Source organism: Panicum virgatum, chromosome 3K (assembly GCF_016808335.1).
Source record: "Panicum virgatum strain AP13 chromosome 3K, P.virgatum_v5, whole genome shotgun sequence".
In the NCBI taxonomy this organism is placed as follows: domain Eukaryota; kingdom Viridiplantae; phylum Streptophyta; class Magnoliopsida; order Poales; family Poaceae; genus Panicum; species Panicum virgatum.
Genome location: NC_053138.1, coordinates 21190589 through 21212688, shown reverse-complemented (window position 1 = coordinate 21212688; position 22100 = coordinate 21190589). Strand labels below are relative to the sequence as shown.

At 45.1% G+C, this 22100-nt stretch overlaps 3 protein-coding genes and 1 pseudogene across 4 annotated transcripts; 3 read left to right on the top strand and 1 right to left on the bottom strand.

The window, feature by feature from the left end:
* The first annotated feature begins 874 nt into the window (after positions 1 to 874).
* Positions 875 to 5657, top strand: LOC120698309 (trafficking protein particle complex subunit 5-like). Its single transcript, XM_039981848.1, has 8 exons — positions 875 to 1080; positions 3051 to 3139; positions 3376 to 3439; positions 3887 to 3964; positions 4278 to 4354; positions 4442 to 4508; positions 4593 to 4700; positions 5339 to 5657. Exons 1-8 carry the CDS (start codon positions 1009 to 1011, stop codon positions 5366 to 5368), a joined length of 585 nt encoding a protein of 194 aa, XP_039837782.1. The 5' UTR covers positions 875 to 1008; the 3' UTR covers positions 5369 to 5657.
* Positions 5658 to 7088: 1431 nt separating this feature from the next.
* LOC120698310 (histone H3-8-like) lies at positions 7089 to 9547 on the bottom strand. Of its 2 annotated transcripts, none has more exons than XM_039981849.1 (7): positions 9327 to 9547; positions 9185 to 9210; positions 9039 to 9078; positions 8399 to 8535; positions 8232 to 8309; positions 7906 to 7981; positions 7089 to 7446 (listed from the first exon to the last, which is right to left on the bottom strand). In XM_039981849.1, exons 1-7 carry the CDS (start codon positions 9424 to 9426, stop codon positions 7397 to 7399), a joined length of 507 nt encoding a protein of 168 aa, XP_039837783.1. In that variant the 5' UTR covers positions 9427 to 9547; the 3' UTR covers positions 7089 to 7396. The 2 variants fall into 2 exon arrangements, with proteins under 2 accessions (XP_039837783.1, XP_039837785.1); XM_039981851.1 differs by having other exon boundaries at positions 7120 to 7446; positions 8399 to 8532.
* Positions 9548 to 11465: 1918 nt separating this feature from the next.
* LOC120700714 (leucine-rich repeat protein 1-like) lies at positions 11466 to 12567 on the top strand. The gene is made up of 5 exons (XM_039984952.1): positions 11466 to 11713; positions 11819 to 11890; positions 12042 to 12185; positions 12309 to 12380; positions 12486 to 12567. Exons 1-5 carry the CDS (start codon positions 11466 to 11468, stop codon positions 12565 to 12567), a joined length of 618 nt encoding a protein of 205 aa, XP_039840886.1.
* Positions 12568 to 14063: 1496 nt separating this feature from the next.
* Positions 14064 to 19120, top strand: LOC120700713 (annotated as a pseudogene).
* The last annotated feature ends 2980 nt before the right edge of the window (positions 19121 to 22100 follow it).

The window sequence follows — 22100 nt, the reverse complement described above, 5'->3', positions numbered from 1 at the left end:
CATTAGCCAGTTCGGTTGGATCGGATATTCGGTTGGATCGGATATCCACCATAGCTAAAATTAGTTATCTTCCAATTAGCTGGTGGATGCATCCACGCTATTGGCTACGGGAATAAATATTGTTTTTTGCTAGTTGTGATGCACGGGCCTTTAAGTAGTTTAACACTAACCTTCATGATTATTTATTCATTTCTTTTAGAACTTACCATGCATGAATTTTAGTATGAAAGAAGGTTTATAAAACAGCACACTAACAACGAAACGGGTCACACGCAAACAAAAGTTTCAAACATATATAGCGCACGCAATAAAACAGTACTACTTGCTAACAGTTTGACGATCCATTACATTTACTCTTAGTAATTGAAATTTTGACAATGCTACATTTTTTTTCAACTAACTTGATTTTTGATTAAAATATCAATTTCATATTTGTTCCAAATGTTGATTGTAGAACTTTAGTAGTATTAAAATAAGTTTAACCTGATATTTATATAACATTAGTTTGATATATATTTCCATGTATACAAATGTTATTTAGTTTCAGAAGTAGAGTTTCCCAAATAGAAAAATGAATTTACCATTTAAAGGCGCATGGTATCAAAAATCGACTGTAGATGTGAATGATCAGATTCATATTATTAACATATTTGATTTTTTAAAATATATTCGAATTCGTTCATGAACTTTGTTTTACAAAGATGGATTCATTAACTTGAATTGAATGTGCTGTTTATGTGACCCTTATTCAATTGAATTCAATATTTCTAGTCGAGCATCTCCTGCCCTAGACCCTTTTGTTGCGAGTTGAGAACCTTTCCATCTGCTCCCCTCTCCTCTCCGATCTCCGCTCGCGCACGGGGTGCCCCCCCCCCCCCCCCCCCCCCCCCACCGGCCACCGCCTCGTTCCCCTCCTACGCCGCCTGCTCCTCTCTCCCCACCACCGGCGCCGCACGCCCTCCTGCTCCCCTCCCAAGAAACCGGCTGAAGCGAGTGAAAGCGGACAAGATGATCGGCGTCGGGAAGGCGAAGCAGTACGCCAACGTCCTCGACAAGCCCCTCAGCCGCGGCAGGCAGGAGGTACGCGCAGTCCCCGCTGCAAATTCCCTTCAGATCTACACACGCACGGCCGCCCTGGATCCGTGCTCGTGATGTAGATCTTCCTCAGGCGGAGCATTTCGCTGCGCTGGAAAGGTGACCCCTTCCAGTTCGTTGCTCTCCCGGAGGTTGTGTTAGGAAGGCAGTAGGGATGTAACCTGTAGACTGTTGGCAAGGCTAGCGGGATTGTCGGAGCTGTTGCGTGGTGAGATGTAGTTGCCCGAGCCGTGGTTAATGAATTGCCCCATTTCTCTTGACCATTTTAATTCAAGCAGTGGCGAGACAATTGGTCCACTGAATAATTTGATGCCGTTGGTAGCAATCACTTGAACTTGTCTCAATTCATTTGTACTCCTTGACACTAATGAGTGTTATCTTTTAAAGCAGAATGGACTTCAAAACACAATTTTGATCCCCCCCAATTTCTACTGTAGATTAACTGTAAACCTAGTAAAATTACATTATGATTGAAGTATTTTTGAGACAAATATCATCTTTAACATTTTCCATCTTGTATATCTAATTATTTCACACTGATAATTTAGTTGAACTACACACATTTTAAAACAAACTTTATTTCTGACTAGAGGGAGAACATTCTTACTAGTCAGATATAATTTTTTTTTTGCAAATGTCGTCTTTTTTCCTATGGTTATTTTCTGAAGTTCATTGAAGTGGACCTAAACTGTAGTCATTGCTTATAATCAAAACAGCAATAAAGGGGGATTACGTTTTCCTTTATCTGTCATTCTAGTATGGCCAAATTCAGTTGCAAACAGAGTTTGTATAATGGGAAGCAAAGTACCATCTCAATTGCTGATGGTTGTTTCTAAATTAGGATCCTTACTATTTTTCTGATTCTTATATGGAACAGCACAGTGAACCCATGAGTATGTGGTACAGTAATGTGTTCTTTAGATGGACAGAGCTGCATTTTTATTGAATCTGAGATTTGTAATAGAATGTTAATATTCAACAGAGCTCATTGTTTATTCATACAAAAGCATTGGATCATAGGGGAGCAGTTTTGTTTTGGAATTTGGAGTGGCACAGAAATGTTAATCATGCTGCATACTCGGTACATCTGTTCCAAGTTCCAACACGTTGAAATAATCTCCACCCACCCAGCTTGAAGTGAAGTTCAAAGAAGGGTAATGAACTAAAAGTATTAAAAAGTGGAGCTTATAAGAGTGACTGAAGAACACATAAAATGAAAGGATTGAGGAGTAATTTCTCCTAGTTTCTCTGAATCTAATACCATTAACAACTACACACCATACCGTCAGCCTACCAGAGTATCACATTGATGCAGGCCATTTGCTATTATGAAATTGCTGCTGGTGGCATGGAACTGTAGGTTCTCGAAGCCAGCCAGACAAAATATAAGGCCTTTTTGGCTTTTTGGTATGAACCCAAAGCCTTCTGACTGGGCTTACCAGCCTTGTCACTGGCCAGGTATCATGATCTCAGTGCCCAAATCATGGTGGAGGACAGTAGGAATAGGCATTAAAAGAAGGATAAGTGGACATGTTAAAGGACCCTCAAAACCATCATATACATAGGGAGAAAATAAAGGACCCTCAAGTATCATATACACAGGCAAAATATAGGACCCCCACAAAAGTGTTATTTGACCCAGTCACCAAGTGCAAGTACCCGAGACCCATCCTATTGCACTGCATCCAGTCTCTAAATGTGGTCACTATTTGTCATCTTTCTAGTATTGAGGTTTCTTGGGGACATGCTTATTAACGGCCAGGGAGTTATTGCTTATTTCTTTTGTGCAGCACTTTTTAATTGCCGACAATTTTTCAATGTGACTGGTTAGAAACTATGAGAGGCTTTAATCATGGGCTTGGTATTTTAGGGTTTTTATTTTGCAACTAAGAAAGTTGCTTTTTCTCGTGCATTTTTCATTGCATTATATACTCAGTGAGTTTTATCATCTGTAGGTCAGTTTGAGTGCATTTGCGTTCTTGTTCTCAGAGTTGGTTCAGTACAACCAAACACAAGTTGACAACATTGCGGAGCTGGAGAGGAGGTAGTTTCTATTGTATCTATATTGGTCTGATGAATTTGTAGTGAGTTTAATTGACTATTTGCTGCCAAGTTGCTTTTTTTTTTTACAAACTTGTCTTGATTGATATGTGGTACAGCCCTCTCAGTTACCACATGCTATTATATTATGCCCAGATGATGTAATTTGTTCTATAAATTTTATCCATCAACCTATAAATTCATCTGGACTACATATTTTTGTTTTTGCTTTATGCTCAGACTGGAGGATGCTGGTTATGCTGTTGGTGCAAGGGTGCTTGAACTTCTCTGTCACAGAGAGAAGGTTTGGTACCAGTTTTTTTTTTGGCTTGCACTATATACTTTAGCATCGTAAAAGGCTGAAATCAAACATTTTCTTGGCTCCATGTTTGCAAATAACATTTTATAGTCTTATTTCTTTTCAATTTTTTTTGGAAACAGAAGTTACTTTTTGAAGCTCAAATCTGATATATCACATATGGATATTCAAGCAGAGCGCATTTAGTATAAACTATAGTGCATTTTCATGAACTAATTGAATAACAACTGTTGTAGTGTCACTGTATCAGCTCATCCTTTTAACTACATAGGATGAAATGTTCACTTGCTGTTATATCTGTAAAGACTTCAAGGGATCTCCAGATTTTATGAATTAATCTCCATCTTACTATATACCTACTTTATGTTCCTTTTCCTTTTTTTTCCATTTTGAGGTAGTGATGTTAGTAAAGATTTTGAGTTACTATTTCAGGGGAACAAGCGAGAGACACGACTTCTGGGGATTTTATCATTCATTCACAGCACTGTATGGAAGGTCCTATTTGGAAAGGTAATATGTTACTGGTGACTGTCTTTCTGATTCCTACTCGATCTCATAATTGAGTGATTACCATCTTTTGTGTTCCTTGACCTTTGCTATTGGCGAAGAATTGCTGCGAACGATGCAGTGTTTTCTGGTTTATTCCTTCATAGAAATAGCTAACAAACCTCAAAGATAATGGCCATAGTAGCGTCCTAAGACTTGGGCATGAGCAATGTCCTGCTGCATGCCGCAAAACTGACCTTTGACTCTAACTGAAAACTAGGTAGCCTCTGACTGAAAATATTGACTTATTTGCTGATTTGGTTTGTTATGTTACCAGGTGGCTGACTCACTCGAGAAGGGAACAGAGCATGAAGATGAGTACATGATTAGTGAAAAGGAGCTTCTTGTTAACCGGTTTGATACCTTGGAAGACTTCATAATATTTTTCCTTTTCCTATAGGTCTAAAATGTGATATTATAATTTCCCCCATGTTTTGGCAGGTTCATTTCGGTGCCAAAAGATATGGGAGCATTCAACTGCGGAGCCTTTGTTGCAGGAATTGTAAAGGTAGGGTTTCCAATTCTCATCCCCAACCATTGATCTTATACTTTGATCTGAGCAATATTTCAAATTATTCTGTATCTTTTGTAGGGTGTATTAGATAATGCTGGCTTTCCTGCAGTAGTTACTGCACACTTTGTGCCAATTGAAGGCCAGCAAAGGCCAAGGACAACAATTTTGATTAAGTTTGCTGAGGAGGTAGGAGAAGTTTGTACTGTTTGATGCTATTAGTTCTGTTGCACGTGAATGATGTGTATGTTATTTTTTTACTAGACTCAGAAATGAATAGATAATTTTACGATATTTCTAAATTTATCATTTGTTCATATTAGTGATAACTCTATAACAAAGACCGTCCATCATCAGGCATTATACTGCTGGACAACTGATTGTTGTCATGACTGGTTACTGCCACTAACTGAAATTCACAGCACAAAAAATCCTATTGTAGTAAACCAACTCTTAAGTTTTGTCTAAACACTTTTGCATCTAATTGCGTTCAATATATTAGTCATACACTTTTGCATCTAATTGTGTTCAATATATTAGTCTATTATGATATGTTTTTGTCAGATATTTACATCAATCTTAAACTTTTAGTATGCTGATTTCTGAGACTAAATTATTTCATTCATCTATAAGCCAGTACATCTTGCTCTCTCCCTTGCTAAAGAGATTTGGTTCCAGATATTAACATATACCATTATTGAAGAACTTCCATGCATATTCATTGGTCCATGGTCAAAAAATGTGACCACATGCATTTTACAGTATCATATATTTGTTGAGCTATAGTGCTATACTACAATAAGTTGATGTAAATATATTCTTTTCAGGTTTTACACCGAGAAGCAAGACTTGGCTGAGCTTTAAGCTATGTTTATGTACACCAAAGCTTGTTTTTATGGTCTACTTGTGAGGTGAATTGTTACAGGGTAGTTTGGTGGTTTCTTGTACTTGATTTATGCAATAGTAGTTTGAGAATACAAGTGATGATGGTGGGATTGCAGGGGCTACATCATTCTTGTTGAAATTCTAAAGGTAAGACATTGCTTTGTCTACCAAATCAGCACCTGTATTAGATTAGATACTTTTCCTGGACTTTCACCTTATAAAAAAGGAATATTTCATCTTGACAAGTCACCTTTCCTATTCTGGAACCTGGCAGATTGTTCTGTTTTGAGAAGTGTACCAGGTCAATTACGTTGTTCTATTTCCCCTTTGATTTGCCAAATATTTCTTACATATCCATTTAGGTGCAGTGTGCTGAATAACATAAATTGAAGTAATGGTGTATCTCTCTTACATATCCCATGTCTTCCTGATTGTCGAGAAATCTGATTGTTGCAAATCCTTCTAATTTGTATCAATCAAAGTTCAGTTCAAACTTTGTGAAAAGTCAGTGCCCATGTCCGGTTCTAGAGTTTTCAAAAGTTTGCTTGTGGTTTATTTGCGATTGGTAAAATGGCTGTAACTTTTAGCTCTGATGTTTGAATTGCGCGATCTTGGACTCCCCATGGAAAGCAGAGTTTCAATACAAGATCCATCACAATGCATGGAAATCAACGATTTGCTGAATGGCTTCTGCAAACTACCTTCGATGACAAGAGTATGCATACGCAAGGTTGAGCTTTTCACCACATGGAAGACTCGTTGAGCTTTTCTCCACATGGAAAAGACTCGTGTAATCTTAGATTTATAATAATACGCATTCTAATTCAATGTGTGTCTGATTCCTCAGGAATCAAATTTGTGGAAATAGCTCGGTGGTCAGGAGGAGCCATCAGAGAATCTGAATTCAAATCTGGTCCCATGAAAATTATTCCGCTATACTTCTTTCAAGTATGACTGCTTATTTACTAAACAGTTCCTCCGAAACAGGTGTTCGCCACCACAGCACCACCAAATCGAAGGACACAGATAAACCTGAGCAAGCACATGCTTCTCCGGGGACCTGACTACACCAGATCAGCCATGGGTGAGAGAGGATGGCCGACATAATGAAAGGAGAGGAATTCGTGCCATAGTCACGCAGACGCAACCGACGCTTCCCGGGGGTTCGTGCTTTCGAGCCTACCTTTCCTTACAGCCCAGCCCGGCCGAACAACACTAGTCATGGAAGGCAAGTGAAGAGATGATGGAGGAACCATGGTCACAATAGGTGAATAGAGTAGGTTAGAGTTACAAAGTGCTACATGTTCTTTGTAGTCTCCAGATGGTGTATTTCAGACTTCCAGTAATTGTACTCACCTTCATTGCTTTATGTAACCTCGCAATCCAATCGCCGTTGCAGGAATGGTTCAGTTCTGCTGGTCCGGCGTTCTTGCATGCAGTTCGTTCCAGACTGCAGAGTTAGGTACTATACTAGGCAACATCTGTATGTGTTCCAGCATGCAGTTCGTATATACAGGTCATGATTAATCGGGGTCCCAGAGTGTATACGACAGTTTCGGAATGCAAGATGCAAACAAAATGATGAGCTTCTTCAATCTATATAAGCTCGCTGAAGCAACGCGTGGGTTGGACAAGAACCAGGTCACCAGGACAAGGCAGGGCAACCACTGCCCTCTCAAACTCAACACAGAGTGACCGTCTAACCTCCCCGTCCACACAGATATGACAATTTCACAGCATTTTGGTCTAATCTAACATGTTAACAGATCATCCGAATAACATTCTAATCAAACGCATCATAGGCACATGGATACGTCAGGCTGAATACTAGGAACAGTCTGAATACTAGGAACGCCACCTGAAATATGCAACATTCAATGACACCACTGGATTAAGATATACATCTACATTACACTCTAAGATGCTAAGGCCAGCGAGTCCTTCATCAGGTAGTAGGGTCCACAAACACACATGATTACACATGATTAGTCTATCACCATTCACCAGCGCCTTCCACCGATACGCCTTGCAAGCTGTATGTCCCTTTGCACTGCAGCAGCAAGGTAAACACTTCTTTATTGTTGTGATTTTTACCATAACAAAAGAAAAGCATAACGATTTCTAGATGCAGCAATAAATCGGATTGGAAAACCACTTTTTTGTTTTACTACAGAGAACATTTGACATTCATCCTTGAAATTTCCGAATTCTTAGCCAACATTTGCTAATACATTTACTGCTGAGCAAATTCCAATTAACTCCATTTGCTGATATCTTTGTTGAGAATCACACAGTAATGGCCTTTCAAAAAGTTGACAATTGCACGCTGCGCACAAACTAGCTATATGTCTACTCATTAGCAATTTTGGTAGTTCAAACAACATCATTTGATCCAAATTAATATCAGAACAAACATCAAAGAATCATGTAAATGATATGTTGTTACGCACTTTTCCATTCAGCGAAAAGAATGCAAGCTAATAAAGGTGTCCATTAAGTGACAACTTACTGATGGTAACACGTTTGGCGTGGATGGCACAAAGATTTGCCACTTCGAACAGTTCTATCAGGTGGAATTCTGCTGCCTGCGGACAAGAAGAAAACAACCTGAGAATTCAAAAGGTACACATACCCAAACCTCATCTCTTAATTAACCAGAGCCATTAGGTAAAAGGAATTTGATGGTGAAGAATTTATCACTCGGAAATGACACAATCTGAAACTCTTATAGTGGTATATTACCATACCAATTAAGAGACCTGACAATAAATTATCTATGGAAAATCTAATTAATGCACATTCAAGCTCACAATGGAGCAATTAGGTATAGCTGACCTCTTGTATTGCAAGGATGGCTTCCGGGGTCCAGCGTGTCACATTCCCCCTTGAGTAGAACTCAGTGATCTCCCTCACCTGCAAAATTATCAGAAGCAACATCTACCATCAGACAGTCTGCAGTCCAAACCGATTTTAATGGGAGGACAAGTACACGCTGCACCCACCAGACGGGCAAATGGTGCAAAGGGGATAAGCATCTCGGTGGATTTCTGGAACTTCCTGATCTCCCGCAGCGCTACAGTCCCTGGCTTCCAACGGTGTGGTTTCTTCACCTTCTGCTGCTGCGGCCCCGCCGTACCTGCTTCCGAGAGAGAGAGAGAGAGAGAGAGAGAGAGAGAGAGAGAGAGAGAGAGAGAGAGAGAGAGAGAGGAAACAAAAGTGAATAGCACATATTACGAACAGCAAACAAGATAGCGACTCCAAAATCGAGACACTCATGTGGCATTGGCAGATTAGCCATCATCTTGTGGCATTAACAAGTTGAAGAAACTCTGCCAACCCAACTCCATATCACGAATAACAACACTGCGAGAAGCATAAATAAACCGCTTCTTGGCAACAATTCTAATTTCTAAGGCAATGGCAGCAACCTAAATACCTAATGATAGGTTAAGCTACACCCCAAACTAAAGAATCCAGAGAAATGGTGCACCGTGCGTGCTCACCCTCTTGGCAACCTCAGAGGAACACCTCCGAACTCCCCAATCCCCCCAGAAAGATCAGAAACCGACAACGGAAGAACACTGAAATGCGCTAACTGCGCGCCGGAATGCCCGATCTCGACAAATACAGGGGGATCCTCACCTCCAGCCGCCGCTCTCTCCCCGGTCCCTGCAGCGCTTGCCTGCATTCCATCGAACAGGTTGCAAGACGAGTATAAGCCCTAAAAAAAGGCAAAAAGGAGGGGGGGGGGGGGAGGCTAGAAGCAATCCCCGCTCGGACGCACTCACCGGAGTCGCCGATGTGCTCGCTCCACCTGCAAAAGGAGGAAAACAAGACGTGCTTAGCGCCACGGGCGGAGAACGGCGGCAGCGACCGATCGCGAGGCAGGGGAGGGGGGGGGGGGGGGGGGGGAGGGGGGAGCGGGCTTACCTGTCGGCGTCGCCCTCCCGTGCGGGGAGCGCCCGAACTGGAGCTTCTTCTTGGGCTGCTCCTTCGATTTCCTCACGGCCGGGTGCTTGGTGCGAGCCATCGCGATCGGCGGCGGGCCTCGCGCTGTCCCTCCCCCTCCCGGCGGCGGGGGGTTTTTGGGTTTGAACTGTCAGGGGTTGGGGGAGGAGTTCCACAGGGGAGGAGGAAAATGGTTGGGGACCCGTGGCGTATTTCTGGGTAGGACCCTGAGGTTATATACATTCGCAATTATGTCGTACTGGAGTAGCAACGGTTACCTGGGCGGGCCGAACGTTGGGGGGCTGACAGGACTCACAGGAGTGTGGCGCCTGGCAGTTGGGAGCAGGATTTCATTTACCGACCGGACCGGCCAAACCGCCGGGGTCTGGTACCGGTATACCGGTTCGGTTTGGTCGGAAACCGATCAAATTTAGAAAACTCAGTTCAACCGGTTCGTACCGGTATACCGGCCGGTTAGATCGGTTTACCGGTCGGTTTGAATTCAAATTCAAATTTAAAATCGCATGTGTAACCCATTTGGAACGGTATACCGGCCGGTTTGACCGGTTTACCAAGTGGGCCTTAATGGGCCGTTTTATTTTTTTCTTTTCTTTTTTGGTTTAACTTTAAATGCCCGAAAAGTATGTTAAACGAACAAATTTTTGAGAAAATTTGACATCATTAGATTCGTCGCACCTTGAAGTATTTTTAGGATTTTTTTGAGAATTTTTTATTTTTTTAATTCAAATTTGAATTTTGAATTTGAGCCGGTTTGTTACCGGCCCACTGGTTCCCACTGGTTTTGTAAACCCTGGTTTGGGAGTACATTTTTTCCGGTTGGACCTCACATTTCCCATTCTAGAATAAGCACAGTTTTAGGGGCTTGAATGCGAGACCATTCATTTACCTTTTTAACGGTTCATTTCCATTGTAGGATGAGCAAGTACCGTTCCTGGTGACTGGTGATGACGCGTTGAGCGAGTTCACACTCAGGAGCTCGCTGCTACAGTACACACGAGCACGGCAGAATGCGTAGCTGGGCCAAGGCCTGAGAGCTGCGGTGCCGTTCGCAGCCCAACATTTCACTCTACCCTTTTTTTTTCCAAAAACATTTCACTGAATCAGTCGTTTTAATTGGGGGATCCACCCAAAACTTTGGATCATATCGTGAAGCTCCGCATGTAGTATGCATTTCTTCAACATCGCCTTTAGGAACCCATAAAAGAATCGGATTATGTCACTCTACTTAATGCATGCCTAACAGAGCATCTCTAGCAGAGTACTCATCTATGATACTCTATACATTTTATTTTCTCAACACCAATAATTTTTTAATATATTTTTAGTAGTCAGTACCGTAGTAGATTACTTAATGGCTACAATAGAGGGAAGAATCCCCTACATTTAAATAAGAGGGAGTATGTTTTGGCGGTCATAAAAAATATTTTGGTATTGGTATGGAATCATGGAACTGGTAATATGCTAGAGCACCTTTTTGTAAAATGATATTTTTTTTGGTATTGAGGAGAGAGACGAGAAATCTGTTCTAGATACTCTAAGTATGAATGTTTTCACCATATCAGTTAGGGATCCTCCAAATTTCTACTTGGTAAATATCTAAGATTAAGTATATATAATTCTTCATCGTGTTGGTTGGGGATCATACTATCATCCTACTCCGTGACATGTAATACTAACACCTTAATCACCCTGTTCTGCTGTTCTGCTTCAGCATCAGGCAACAGTATTTTCCTCTCACACCACTCCAGCAGCAGCCTCCAGCCACCAGCCAACCAGCAGTATTTTTTTCTCACACCACTCCAGCAGCAGTCTCCAGCACCAGCACAACGAACAGGGTGAATAAGTATTAGTAGGGTGCACGTGCGGCCGCACGTGTTAGAAAAAAAGAGTATACGGAGAGCTGGATTTTCTACAAATAAGTATGGCTGGCGAAGGAAAATATTTGATTCAAAGCCAAACCCGTTGGCGTTTAGTGCGATATAGTACTAGCTAGCCCCGCAGCACAGCACTACAGCCGCAGCAAGGCCTCGCCACCTGCTGCCTTGCTCCTCCTCAGATCACCTTCCTCCCGACCACCGGGCCACGCCACACGCCCACACCATGGCGCTCGCCGCCGCCACGAGAATCGAGCCCATCGCCGCGGCCGTCCTCATCATCATGGCCATCGTCGTCGTGGCGTCGTCCTCGGAGCCGGCGGCGGCGGCGAACAAGGACGCCGACGCGCTGACGGCGCTGCGCAACGGACTCAGGGACCCCGACGGCGCGCTCGCGAGCTGGGACGCCAGCCTGGGGAACCCGTGCACGTGGTTCTACGTCACGTGCGACGGCAGCAACCGGGTCATCCGCCTGTGATGAGTGCTGCCTGTCCAGGCACAGGCACCTCGCCGCCGTCGTCTCCGCGCCTCCTGTCTGTCTGATTGTTTTGATCGATCTGAACACTGCATCCTCGACAGGGATCTTGGGAAACTGAAGCTGTCCGGCCCACTGGCGCCCGAGCTGGGGCGACTGGATCAGCTGCAGTTCATGTATGGTCCCTCTGATGAACCACGCACCTGATGATTTCTTTCTGTCCTGATGAAAATTCCGTATCCATTACTAGTACTACTCAAAATACAGCATGGCGGTGAATGCGGTGTCAGTACTGATTGTTTAATTTTGGGCGCGTCTGATGTGCAGGGAAATCTACGAGAACGACATCCAGGGGCGGATCCCGTCGGAGCTCGGCGGCCTGGCGAACCTGGTCGGCTTGGACCTGCACGGCAACCGCATCTCGGGACCCGTACCCTTGGCACTGGGGAACATCCGGTCGCTGAAACTCTTGTAAGCGCGCGCAGTAGTTGTCGAATTGCTCTCGGTGTTTCCGTCGTCTCTGTCTGTAGAGCGATTTCTTCCATGATGATCCGGCCGGTGACATCGTTTTTCCTTGCTGCCTGCCTGCTGCAGAGATCTCTCCAGCAATGACCTTTGCGGCACGATCCCGACGTCCGGAGCGTTCAAAGACATTCCTCCCAGCAGGTCGATCGGTGGAGCTCCCTTCCTTCACGAGCTCGTATGGTTTTGGGATCGATGCTGGCATGCTGCTATCTAATCACCTATTCGTGCTTGTTATCTGTTTTGCAGCTTCGCCAACAACCCGCGGCTGCATCGGGGGGCACCTACGAACCAAACTGCTAGATCGATGATGCCTGTCAGGTCAGCATGAACAATAAGCGAGCAGCAGGAAGAGTAGTGTGCCGAAAGATTGGCACAGATGTACTGTGTCAGGGGCTCAGGGCAAAGAGCCTTGCTTGTACTTGGTACCTGGCGTCGATCGATCCAATGAAAAAAAATTGTGGCAGCGTATCGCCTGTGGTCGATTGCGGTTGCATGAAATCGTTGGTTGCTCTGACTCTGAGAGATGTGTCGTTTGTTCGCTTGGGTTTCTTTCTTTCTTGGTCACGCCACGTCGGGCTCACGCTTGCGCGCCTGATCAAAGGAAACCGGGCGGCTTTGGATGCCATGCCTCCGGATGCCGGTGCCGGGCGCGGCGGCCGCGTAGCCTCTCGCGCTCGGGTAGTACCTTAGCAGTGGCAAGTCGTCGTGGCGTAGAGCAGGGGAGCGACGGGACGGGATCGGACCATGTGCTAGGACCGAGAGGGCGTGCAACGCGTCCGGTCCGATGGCGTCAACCGTGGCCAGAATGGAGAACGAGATACGTCGTGCAAGGTCACGAACATCTCTACCAGTCTTTCTTTCTTCAATAAATTAAGACATGACGATGAAGCTCGACTCTCACGCAATACAAATCTATCATCTAAGATAATCTCAATGCACAGTTTTATGGTAGTTACCAAAATTAAGAACTAGGTAACCGAGCAAGCTATGTTTTATGAGGATGAAACTCCTCTCTCACCTCACAAAACTCCCATAAAACTCACTCTTCTCTTTCGCCATATAAGCAAAATTGGTGATGTGGCATAGAATCTAATGCTACGAAACTCTCCAAAAAATCACATTAAAACTGGCCTAAGAACACATCTTTTTCATCTCGTATTATTTTCTACTGTTAACTAAGACACGAATTAAATTACTACTCTTTATGTTTGTTTCACTTCCAGCTGAAGGTGGGCCGCCCCACCCATAAGATAGACTCCGAGCCCATATGGTCATATAATTAAATGTTGTCCTGTCTTCCAATCTATCATGAACATATTTCTAAAAATATACTGTGTATATTAAGTAGCAAGTATTTACTGGTTCATTTTATGGTTTGAAGCTTAGTATAAGCTAGCTAGCAATGAAATTCTACCACGTTGAACATGCATCATGCATGTATTGATTGCCATGCACTAAATCCTGGAACACAGCTAGCAGATTCCTTCAGGTTTTGACTGAAACAGATTGGCTGGGGAACGCTTAAGGTGAACAGCAGCCTGTTGGTGCGAATATACTTGATAGTAACAACAATCGATCGTCGAAGGCCCACTGTCAGTATCCAAGCAGTCAGTGGGATACAGTACAATAGATTTTACCCTATGCATGTTTGCTGGTACACACAGCATTTCCACTACAGTGGTAACTGAAGCTCCTCACCCTGCCATCAAGAATTCAAGACGCCCCTGGTGGTCTATAAAATCACCCTAAGGCCGAGAGTCGAAGGAGGCAAGCACCGCAACAGCAGGCCTTGCGATCGCATTCCCGACCTCACCACACCACACCATGGCACGCATCGCCGCCACGAGAACCCTGTGGGTCGCCGCGGCCGTCCTCATCGGGCCATGGTCGCGGCGTCGTTGGAACCGGCGGCGGCGAACAAGGACGTCGACGCGCTGACGGCCCTGCGCAAGGGCCTCAGCGACCCCGACGGCGTGCTCACGAGCTGGGACCCGAGGCTGGCAACCGACCCGTGCGAGTGGTTCCATGTCACCTGCGACGGCGCCAACCGCGTCACCCGCCTGTGAGCACGTGTGGCCTAGATAGGCCGCCTCTTTCCTTCCTGGCTGCACAGTGCCCCTCCCGTCTGTCTGATCTCATTGTTTGCTCGATGCCTCTATCGCCCAATCGTATCTTTTCTGCATCTTCGACAGGGATCTGGCGAAACACAGGTTGTCCGGCTCTCTGGCGCCCGAGCTGGGCCAACTGAATCAGCTGCAATATATGTGTGTGCTCTTCTGGACACTGTTTTTCTTTTTCTTTTTCTTTTTCCTCCTGACGATGAAGATTTGGTATCCATGTTATACATGTTGGGCGTGGATGCAGTGTTACTGAATCTTTTGGGCATCTGAACCAGGGAGATTTTCGGGAACAATATCCAGGGGCAGATCCCGTCGGAGCTGGGCGGCCTGACGAACCTGGTCAGCTTGGACCTGCAGGACAACAGCATCTCAGGACCCATACCCGCGACGCTCGGGAACATCAAGTCCCTGAAGTTCTTGTGAGTCTGAACATTGCGTACCGTTGTTTTCTGAGTTCTTGCGCCCTTCTAAACATGTATCGCGCAAAATGAATGACCGGATGTGCTTGGACAGGCGCGTGAGTAACAACCGTCTGACGGGCCCGATCCCCAGGGAGCTTGCCGGACTGCCCAACCTTAGAGTAGCGTGAGCACTCGTTGTTCCCATCGTTCCCCCGTGCAGAGATTTCCTTCCATGCGGTGACATTGTCCTTGCCTTTCTCTGATGCAGGGATTTCTCCAACAACAACCTCTGCGGCGCGATCCCGGCGACCGGAGCGTTGAAGAGCATTCCTCCCAGCAGGTAGGCGTGGAGCTAGCTCTCTCTCCATGAGTTCATGCATGGTGCTCGTTAACCAAGGTTTACAATTTCGGCCAAATTTCGCCGAAATTTCGGTATTTTTTTTATTTTCGCTAGTTACCGGGAACTGAAATTTCGGTAAATTTCGTTTCAAAATTCAAAAAATCAAAAAAAATTGTAAAAAATATGTAAAAAATATGATAAAAACTAGGTGTTTTTCTGAGCAATTAGCACTTGAAATAATTGAAAAATAAGTTGATTTGGTTGGTTAAAATCACTAAATGGTTTCGGACCCGTTAACCAATAATAAACCCGTTAAGCGTTTTAACCTACCCAACTCACCTGGGTCCGCCCCGACGCAGCTCGTCACTCTTCCAGTGCCTTCCTCGCTCTCTTCTCTGTTCCCCTTCATCCCTCCGCCCTTCCGCCGCCGCCAGCAGTCGATTTCGTCGCGTAGCACCGAAATTTCGGCAGAAAAACACCGGATTTCGGCCGGAATGTAGAGGATCCCGCTGCTGGGAAGGCGCGGCGGCATACCGCTGCATCCCGACCGGATTTCGCTGTCTTACCGGCGAAAAACCGCTACTTCTGTCCGGATTTCGGCGCTGGCTCCGGGAAAGAAAGGTATGAGAGGTTATTTTGCGATGGTGATGCTTGTTGATGTTGATCTAAGTTAGTTACTGGTGACATGTGATGAACTTCATGCTAGTTAGAGGAAATGGGGAAGCTAGGGTTAGAGGAAATGTTAGGATTTGTTAGTTGATTTGGCATGGAATGTATAGAAAAAATCATTCCAACATTTTGGATATGAGTTGTATTGAATATTAGTGATGAATTTAATAGCCGATTCATGAACTTACACCGTTGTAAGGATCGATGGACCAAGAGGGGGGTGAATTGGGCCTTTTTCAAATTTCTAAGATAGATAAAACAACCTTAACCTATGCAATGCTAGTAAGGCTCAATTCACCAACCGGCTAAACAAAGCAAGCTACACAAGCTAACAAAGATATGAAAACTAAGCAAGGTAGAGCTAAGCTATGATCTCTAAGGTCAAGCACATGAAAGATTGCATGAAAGTAAGTGCTTGAAAAAAGAGAGAGTCCAAGAGACAACCGGATTTTTTCCTGTAGTGTCGATGTGTTGGCACACACCGCTAATCCACGTTGTGACACTCACTAAGAGTCTTGTCACCTCCCATGTCACCGAGACTTGGGCGCTCACTGAGAGTCTCCGTTCACCATCCCGGGCTCCCACAATCCTTGGCAAGCTCCGCGAGAAACACCTCGATCACCAAGATCGCCTAGGTGATGCCAATCACCAAGAGTAACAAGCTAAGGCCTTCACTTGAGCAAGAACCGATCACCAAGAACGGATGCACACAAGCTTCTCTCTACTCAAGTCCTTAATCTTGCTTCTTGATTGATTGAATGAACAAGTATGTGAAAGATGAAGCTCAAGGTGGCTCTTGACTATAGTATGAGTGTTTGGATGTTGCCTGGTGTCAAGAGTGGCAAAATGACCCATTGGAGGGGTATATATAGGCAGCTCACACGAATAGAGCCGTTGGAGAAAAGCTGCCAGAAAACTGCGTATCGCCTGTTATTCCGACGTACCTCCAATAGTCAGCGTCGGTTTAACCGATGAATGTAAACTGCCCCTTCTGAAAACTAGCCGTTACAACTTGGGCAGATTAACCGACGTATCATCGGTTTAACCGGTGAGTGTAGTTGTCCTCTGATCAACTGAAAAACCAAGTCTCTGGACAACTGCACCGACGTTAACTCAAAACCATCGTCGGTTTAACCGGTGAGTACAACTTCAGAAATTCCTGGAAAAACCATCTCACTGGTCAATTGCACCGATGTCTCAATTCAAACATCATCGGTTTAACCGGTGTATAGAACCTTGAAACACCCTGGAAAAACCAACTCTGGACTAATGCACCGACATTCAATTCAAACGCGTCGGTTTAACCGGTGTATTGACTTGTCCAGACTCTGCTGACTTCGTTTAACCGACGTATAGAAAATTGGAGTCGTCGGTTAAACCGGTGTATAGACTTTTTCCTGATTTTGCCTTTTCTGATTTGAGTCTTGAATGAAATCCAAATATTCTTGAGATATAAGTTGAGAACCACTTATTTGAACTTCTGAAAACCCGAGTGACCATAGTGTGCATTCATTTTTGATTGACCATGTCCATGCTCAAGTTACTTGGCCTTAACCCCTCTTAATAGTGCGATCACTACAAAACTATAAAAACCTATACTAACCTAAGTGTCCTTCTCAACCTTATGACACTTAGGACTAGAAAGATCCTTAGTCTTGACATATAATTGAGTTGAATACCGAGATCACCTTTTTGAATAATGAAATTGAGGGGCCTCTTTTGACATATGACCAAATGAGCGATAATGATCTATTAAGCTGCACAAACTCATTAGTCACAATAATGGTTGTCATTAATCACCGAAACATACCTTGAGGGCCTAGATGCTTACAATCTCCCCCTTTTTGGTGATTGATGACAACACAAACATAAATAACGAGAGAGCGAGAAAGATAAAGCAAGATAAACACAAGCAAACTCGAAAAAAAAGAACCAAAGAGCTCAACGGCTCAAACGAAATCCATAGATATGTCTCAAACCACAGCAAACTCAAACGACAAATGTACATATCCATGAACTAACACCAAATGAGATAATAAAACATCAAGGTCCTGATAACTACGAGCTCTCTCTAACTCTACCCTTAACTACAAGCTCTCTCTAACTCTACCCTTCCCCTGACTCCAACTCCCCCTGACTCTCTCCCCCTTTGGCGTCAAAGCACCAAAAAGGCGAGCTACTGGTCCGGCTGTCGTCGAAGCTCGCGTGCTGGCACTGCCTGGAAGAGGGTCCGTAGAAGTAGTAACCGGCTCATCAGAAGATGTGTCAACATCTGAAGTAGTGAGTGCTGAAGCTGCCGGCTGTGTCGACTGCTGAAGCAAAGAACCCTCTCCTCCTCCCCCTGAAGGTAGTGTCTGTGGTACGACGGGGAGGGCGACTGACTGGACTGCTGAAGGAGACTCCTGGAAGAGTGAAGTCGCTGGCAGTGGTGAGAATAGTGGACGACCGGCAGACCCAAGTAGTGCGGACATCGAGAATGTGGTCTCCGGTGTCGCTGAGGTAGCTGGAGCTGCAGTAGGGGCTGGAGCTGGTGTAACGGCAAGCTGAGGTGCTCCAACACCCTGAAGGCCTGGCTATCCTGGCTGCTGCGGGGCGAGTCCGGTGTGAGAGTAAAGCTGTGAGATCATCCCGAACATCGCCATCATGCCCTGTTGCATCTGCTGGAACTGAGCGTCTGTCCTCTGAGAGACTCTGTCAATAAGCCCGACAAAACGCTCCTCGGTCGCAGCCCGCTCTCGGGCGGCCTCCCTCTGTATAGCAGCAAGCTGAGCCTCATGGGCTCTCCTGGCCTCCTCCTGTGCAAGCCGGTCCTCTCTCAGCTGAGTCACGAGCTGCTGTAGAAGTGCGGTGAGCTCGGACGGCTGAGACACCTGGGACTCAGAGCCTAGTTGCTTACAACCGTGCTAGTTTGTATGATGAAAAAGAGCACGAATTGTAGATACTATGTGATATTCATGAACTTACACCGTGCTATTTTTCTGTAATTGTAGGACAATGCCAGACGTAGTGTGGGAGCATGGCCAAAAGGTCGGGGGTGGTTTCAAATGCAAGTATTGCAGGGAGGAGAAGGGTGGGGGAGGAGCAACACGGTTCAAAGAGCATTTGGCACATAGGGGGAAAGATGTGAAGGACTGCCCTTCGGTTCCGACCGAAGTTAAGCAATTCTTTAGGGAGCAGTTGGACAGGAACAAGGTTAGAGCAAAAGCAAGGGCCCGAGAAAGAGTGCTGAGGGACCAAGCAGCAAGGGGGCGGCACACTGACCTAGAGGAGGAGGGTGGCCAGGGGCACGACGAGGATGCAGAGCTACAGGCTGCCTTACACCAGTCCCGCCAAGAGTATGACTTTATGTAGCAAGCTGGGCCACGATACGAGAGGGGTGGCGGATCTGGAGCTGCTTCTGGATCTATAAGTGGTGGTGTTGGAGGCAGTGGTGGACCACAGCCTTCGATGTTCAGAAGGAGTCAGTCACAAGTCCCCGAGAGGGTTAGGGACTACCACCTAGGTTTGAGCAGTGCTCCACGACAGCAAAGGATTGATACCGGCCCCTGGACTGTCAAGGGGAGGACATCAAGAAAGCTTCTAGGGAGGGCATGGGCGAAGGCGTGCCATGGTGTCGGTATTCCCGGTCGGAAAGTCGATGACCCATACTTTAAAGCTGCGATCGTGGAGACCCAGAAACAAGGTAAAAATGTATATTTTGAGCTACATTACATATCCTTCATTGTGATCTTAATGCTTTCTCTTCTATGACCGCAGGTGTTGGAATCAAAATACCATCAGGGAGGGAGATAGATGGAAAATATTTGGATGAGAATGTGAAGGAGATAGAGAAAGAGATAGAGAAGTGGAAGAACGAGTGGGATGAATGTGGAGTCACGATCATGTGTGATTCGTGGACGGGGCCTATGAGTAACTCGGTCATTAATTTCTTGGTGTATAGCGGTGGCACCATGTATTTCTTGAAGTCCATCAATGCGTCCGACAAAATACAGGACCATCAATACTTGTTGAAGGTAAGTCCATGTATCGATGCATTGTTCTCACCTTGGCATAAAATATAGGATCATACGCATATCACATTGGCAATGTTGTGCAGGAGATACAAGCAGTGGTCATGAAAGTGGAGCCTCACAATGTGGTTCAGCTTGTCACGGATAATGGTTTGAACTACAAAAAAGCCTGCAAAATTCTCTGTCACGAGTTCCCTACCATTGCATGGCAGCCTTGCCTTGCCCATACCATCAACCTTATGCTGAAGGACATAGAGAAGTGGCCGGAGCATGATGCTTGTATTCGAAGCGCGCAACGAATTTGCAGCTGGCTCTACAACTCCAACAGTTTACACAGCATGATGAGGGAAGCCATCGGTGGAGAGTTGGTCAAGTGGAATGTAACAAGATTTGGGACCAACTACATGGTCCTTGAAAGCATGTATAAGAAGAAGGACCAGTTCATGACATGGTTAGTGTCACCTGAGTTTCGACGGTCCCGCCACTTCAAAAGTGAAACTGGAAGGTACATTTACGAATGCATCACAAGTCTTGAATGGTGGGCGAATATAGAGTATGTGATCAATGATATTGAGCCTCTGTACATGTTTCTGAGATTTGCTGACACAGACAAGACTCCTAATTTGAGTGAGGTGACAATGGAGTATCAAAACATGAGGCAGACATATGCCAGCAAGTTCAGCAGTGACTACCCCCGTTTGAAAAGATCATGGCTGTGATAGATGCAAGGATGACCATAGTGATGTCAGGCACATATATGGCCACTGCTTGTGCTCTTAACCCTTACGTGCAGTACAGTTTGGGCACATCACAGACAGTCATGGCAGTAATGCGCAATGGTCTGGAGAAAATGTTGAATACTAATTCAGCAGGAATTGCATTGCAGGAATTTGAAATATTCAGGACGAAGCAAGGTGAGTTCTCTAGTGACATTGCTAGGCGAATGGCCATTGACCGGAAAACTTCACCAGCTGCTTGGTGGGCTACATTTGGGGGAGATACACCAGTGTTGCAAAGGGTCGCCCGACGCTTGTTGTCGCAGTGTGCAGCCTCTAGTGGATGTGAAAGGAACTGGAGCACCTTTGCTTACATCCACACCAAACTGCGCAATAGGTTGAGCCACCAGAAATTGGACAAATTGGTCTTTGTGAACTACAACCTCCGCTTGCGTCTGCAACGTGCTACTAGAGGGGTCGATCCATATGACTATGATCCAGTTAGCAGTTTCATGGATCTTTCTTTGTACCGGCAGTCATCAGCAATTCAAGATTGGATGAAGCAATCAAGGTCCAATGGAGACCCAACATTTGATGAAGACTCAGACTTCACTGACACTCCATTGCCGAGCCAGATGTTCACTGACATAGGCTATTCTCATGGTCACGATGAAGATGTGAAGACATGGGCCGAAGAAACAATTGGGGACACACATCTGGGAAAAAGGAAGACTAAGATTGGTCCCGAAATGAGAAAAGGGAAGAAATCACGCACTGAGGAGGAGTTAGGTAGTGACGATACCACACCTGAGCCTAGTGGTGGTGAGGACATTGGTGATGATGATGATAATGATGATGATGATGATGATGATGATGATGATGATGATGATGATGATGATGATGATGATGATGATGATGATGATGATGATGATGATGATGATGATGATGATTCCAGTAGCAGTGAAGGTGATGGCAATGATGGCAACGAAAGTGGTAGTTATCGTATATCTCCTAGTATAAGGTTCACTGGGGAGGAGGACTTCACCCATGCAACACAAGATACAGATCATGGAGCACCTACTTCACAACGACAAACAATATCGACACGTCGACATGGTCGACATACCCCACTTGCATATGATGAAGATAGCTCCAACTCTGCCTCCAGTGGTCAGTACTACAACCCTTACAGTACTTCTCCCCCTGCAGGGGGCTTTCTGTGGCCACCACCAGGGGTGGTGAACCCGCCACTTCCGCAGGCAGTTGCAGCATTGCCTTATTTGGATTATCACGGCTACCTACCATATGGAGCTCCACAGTTGCAATATCACCCACATACGTACGTGTATTTGCCACCAACAGACGAGCCGTATGAGGGACCACCGGGAGAGAGATTTGAGGACTGAAGAATGCAGGTACTTATCCTATCAACAGAACTTATCTATACGTTTTGCTTCCTCTACTTATTCAATTTATTTCACATAAATATTTAAATACAGAGAATATGCTACATGGATTATTCTGGACTATGCCTTTGCCTCTGTTGTATTTTTGGATTGTAATAATTCTAATGGACTTTGGATGTATTGCGTTCTATGTGTGGAC

What these genes read in the sequence shown, in the direction of transcription:
- LOC120698309 (XM_039981848.1), top strand. Translation starts at nt 1,009, where the DNA reads ATGATCGGCGTCGGGAAGGCGAAGCAGTACGCCAACGTCCTCGACAAG. An exon ending in TTCTCTGTCACAGAGAGAAG is followed by an intron (nt 3,440 to 3,886) that starts GTTTGGTACCAG and finishes TTACTATTTCAG; the next exon opens with GGGAACAAGCGAGAGACACG. An exon ending in GGAAGGTCCTATTTGGAAAG is followed by an intron (nt 3,965 to 4,277) that starts GTAATATGTTAC and finishes TTATGTTACCAG; the next exon opens with GTGGCTGACTCACTCGAGAA.
- LOC120698310 (XM_039981849.1), bottom strand. Translation starts at nt 9,426, where the DNA reads ATGGCTCGCACCAAGCACCCGGCCGTGAGGAAATCGAAGGAGCAGCCC. An exon ending in CGGGAGGGCGACGCCGACAG is followed by an intron (nt 9,211 to 9,326) that starts GTAAGCCCGCTC and finishes CTCCTTTTGCAG; the next exon opens with GTGGAGCGAGCACATCGGCG. An exon ending in CGAGCACATCGGCGACTCCG is followed by an intron (nt 9,079 to 9,184) that starts GTGAGTGCGTCC and finishes GATGGAATGCAG; the next exon opens with GCAAGCGCTGCAGGGACCGG.
- LOC120700714 (XM_039984952.1), top strand. Translation starts at nt 11,466, where the DNA reads ATGGCGCTCGCCGCCGCCACGAGAATCGAGCCCATCGCCGCGGCCGTC. An exon ending in AGCAACCGGGTCATCCGCCT is followed by an intron (nt 11,714 to 11,818) that starts GTGATGAGTGCT and finishes CATCCTCGACAG; the next exon opens with GGATCTTGGGAAACTGAAGC. An exon ending in ATCCGGTCGCTGAAACTCTT is followed by an intron (nt 12,186 to 12,308) that starts GTAAGCGCGCGC and finishes TGCCTGCTGCAG; the next exon opens with AGATCTCTCCAGCAATGACC.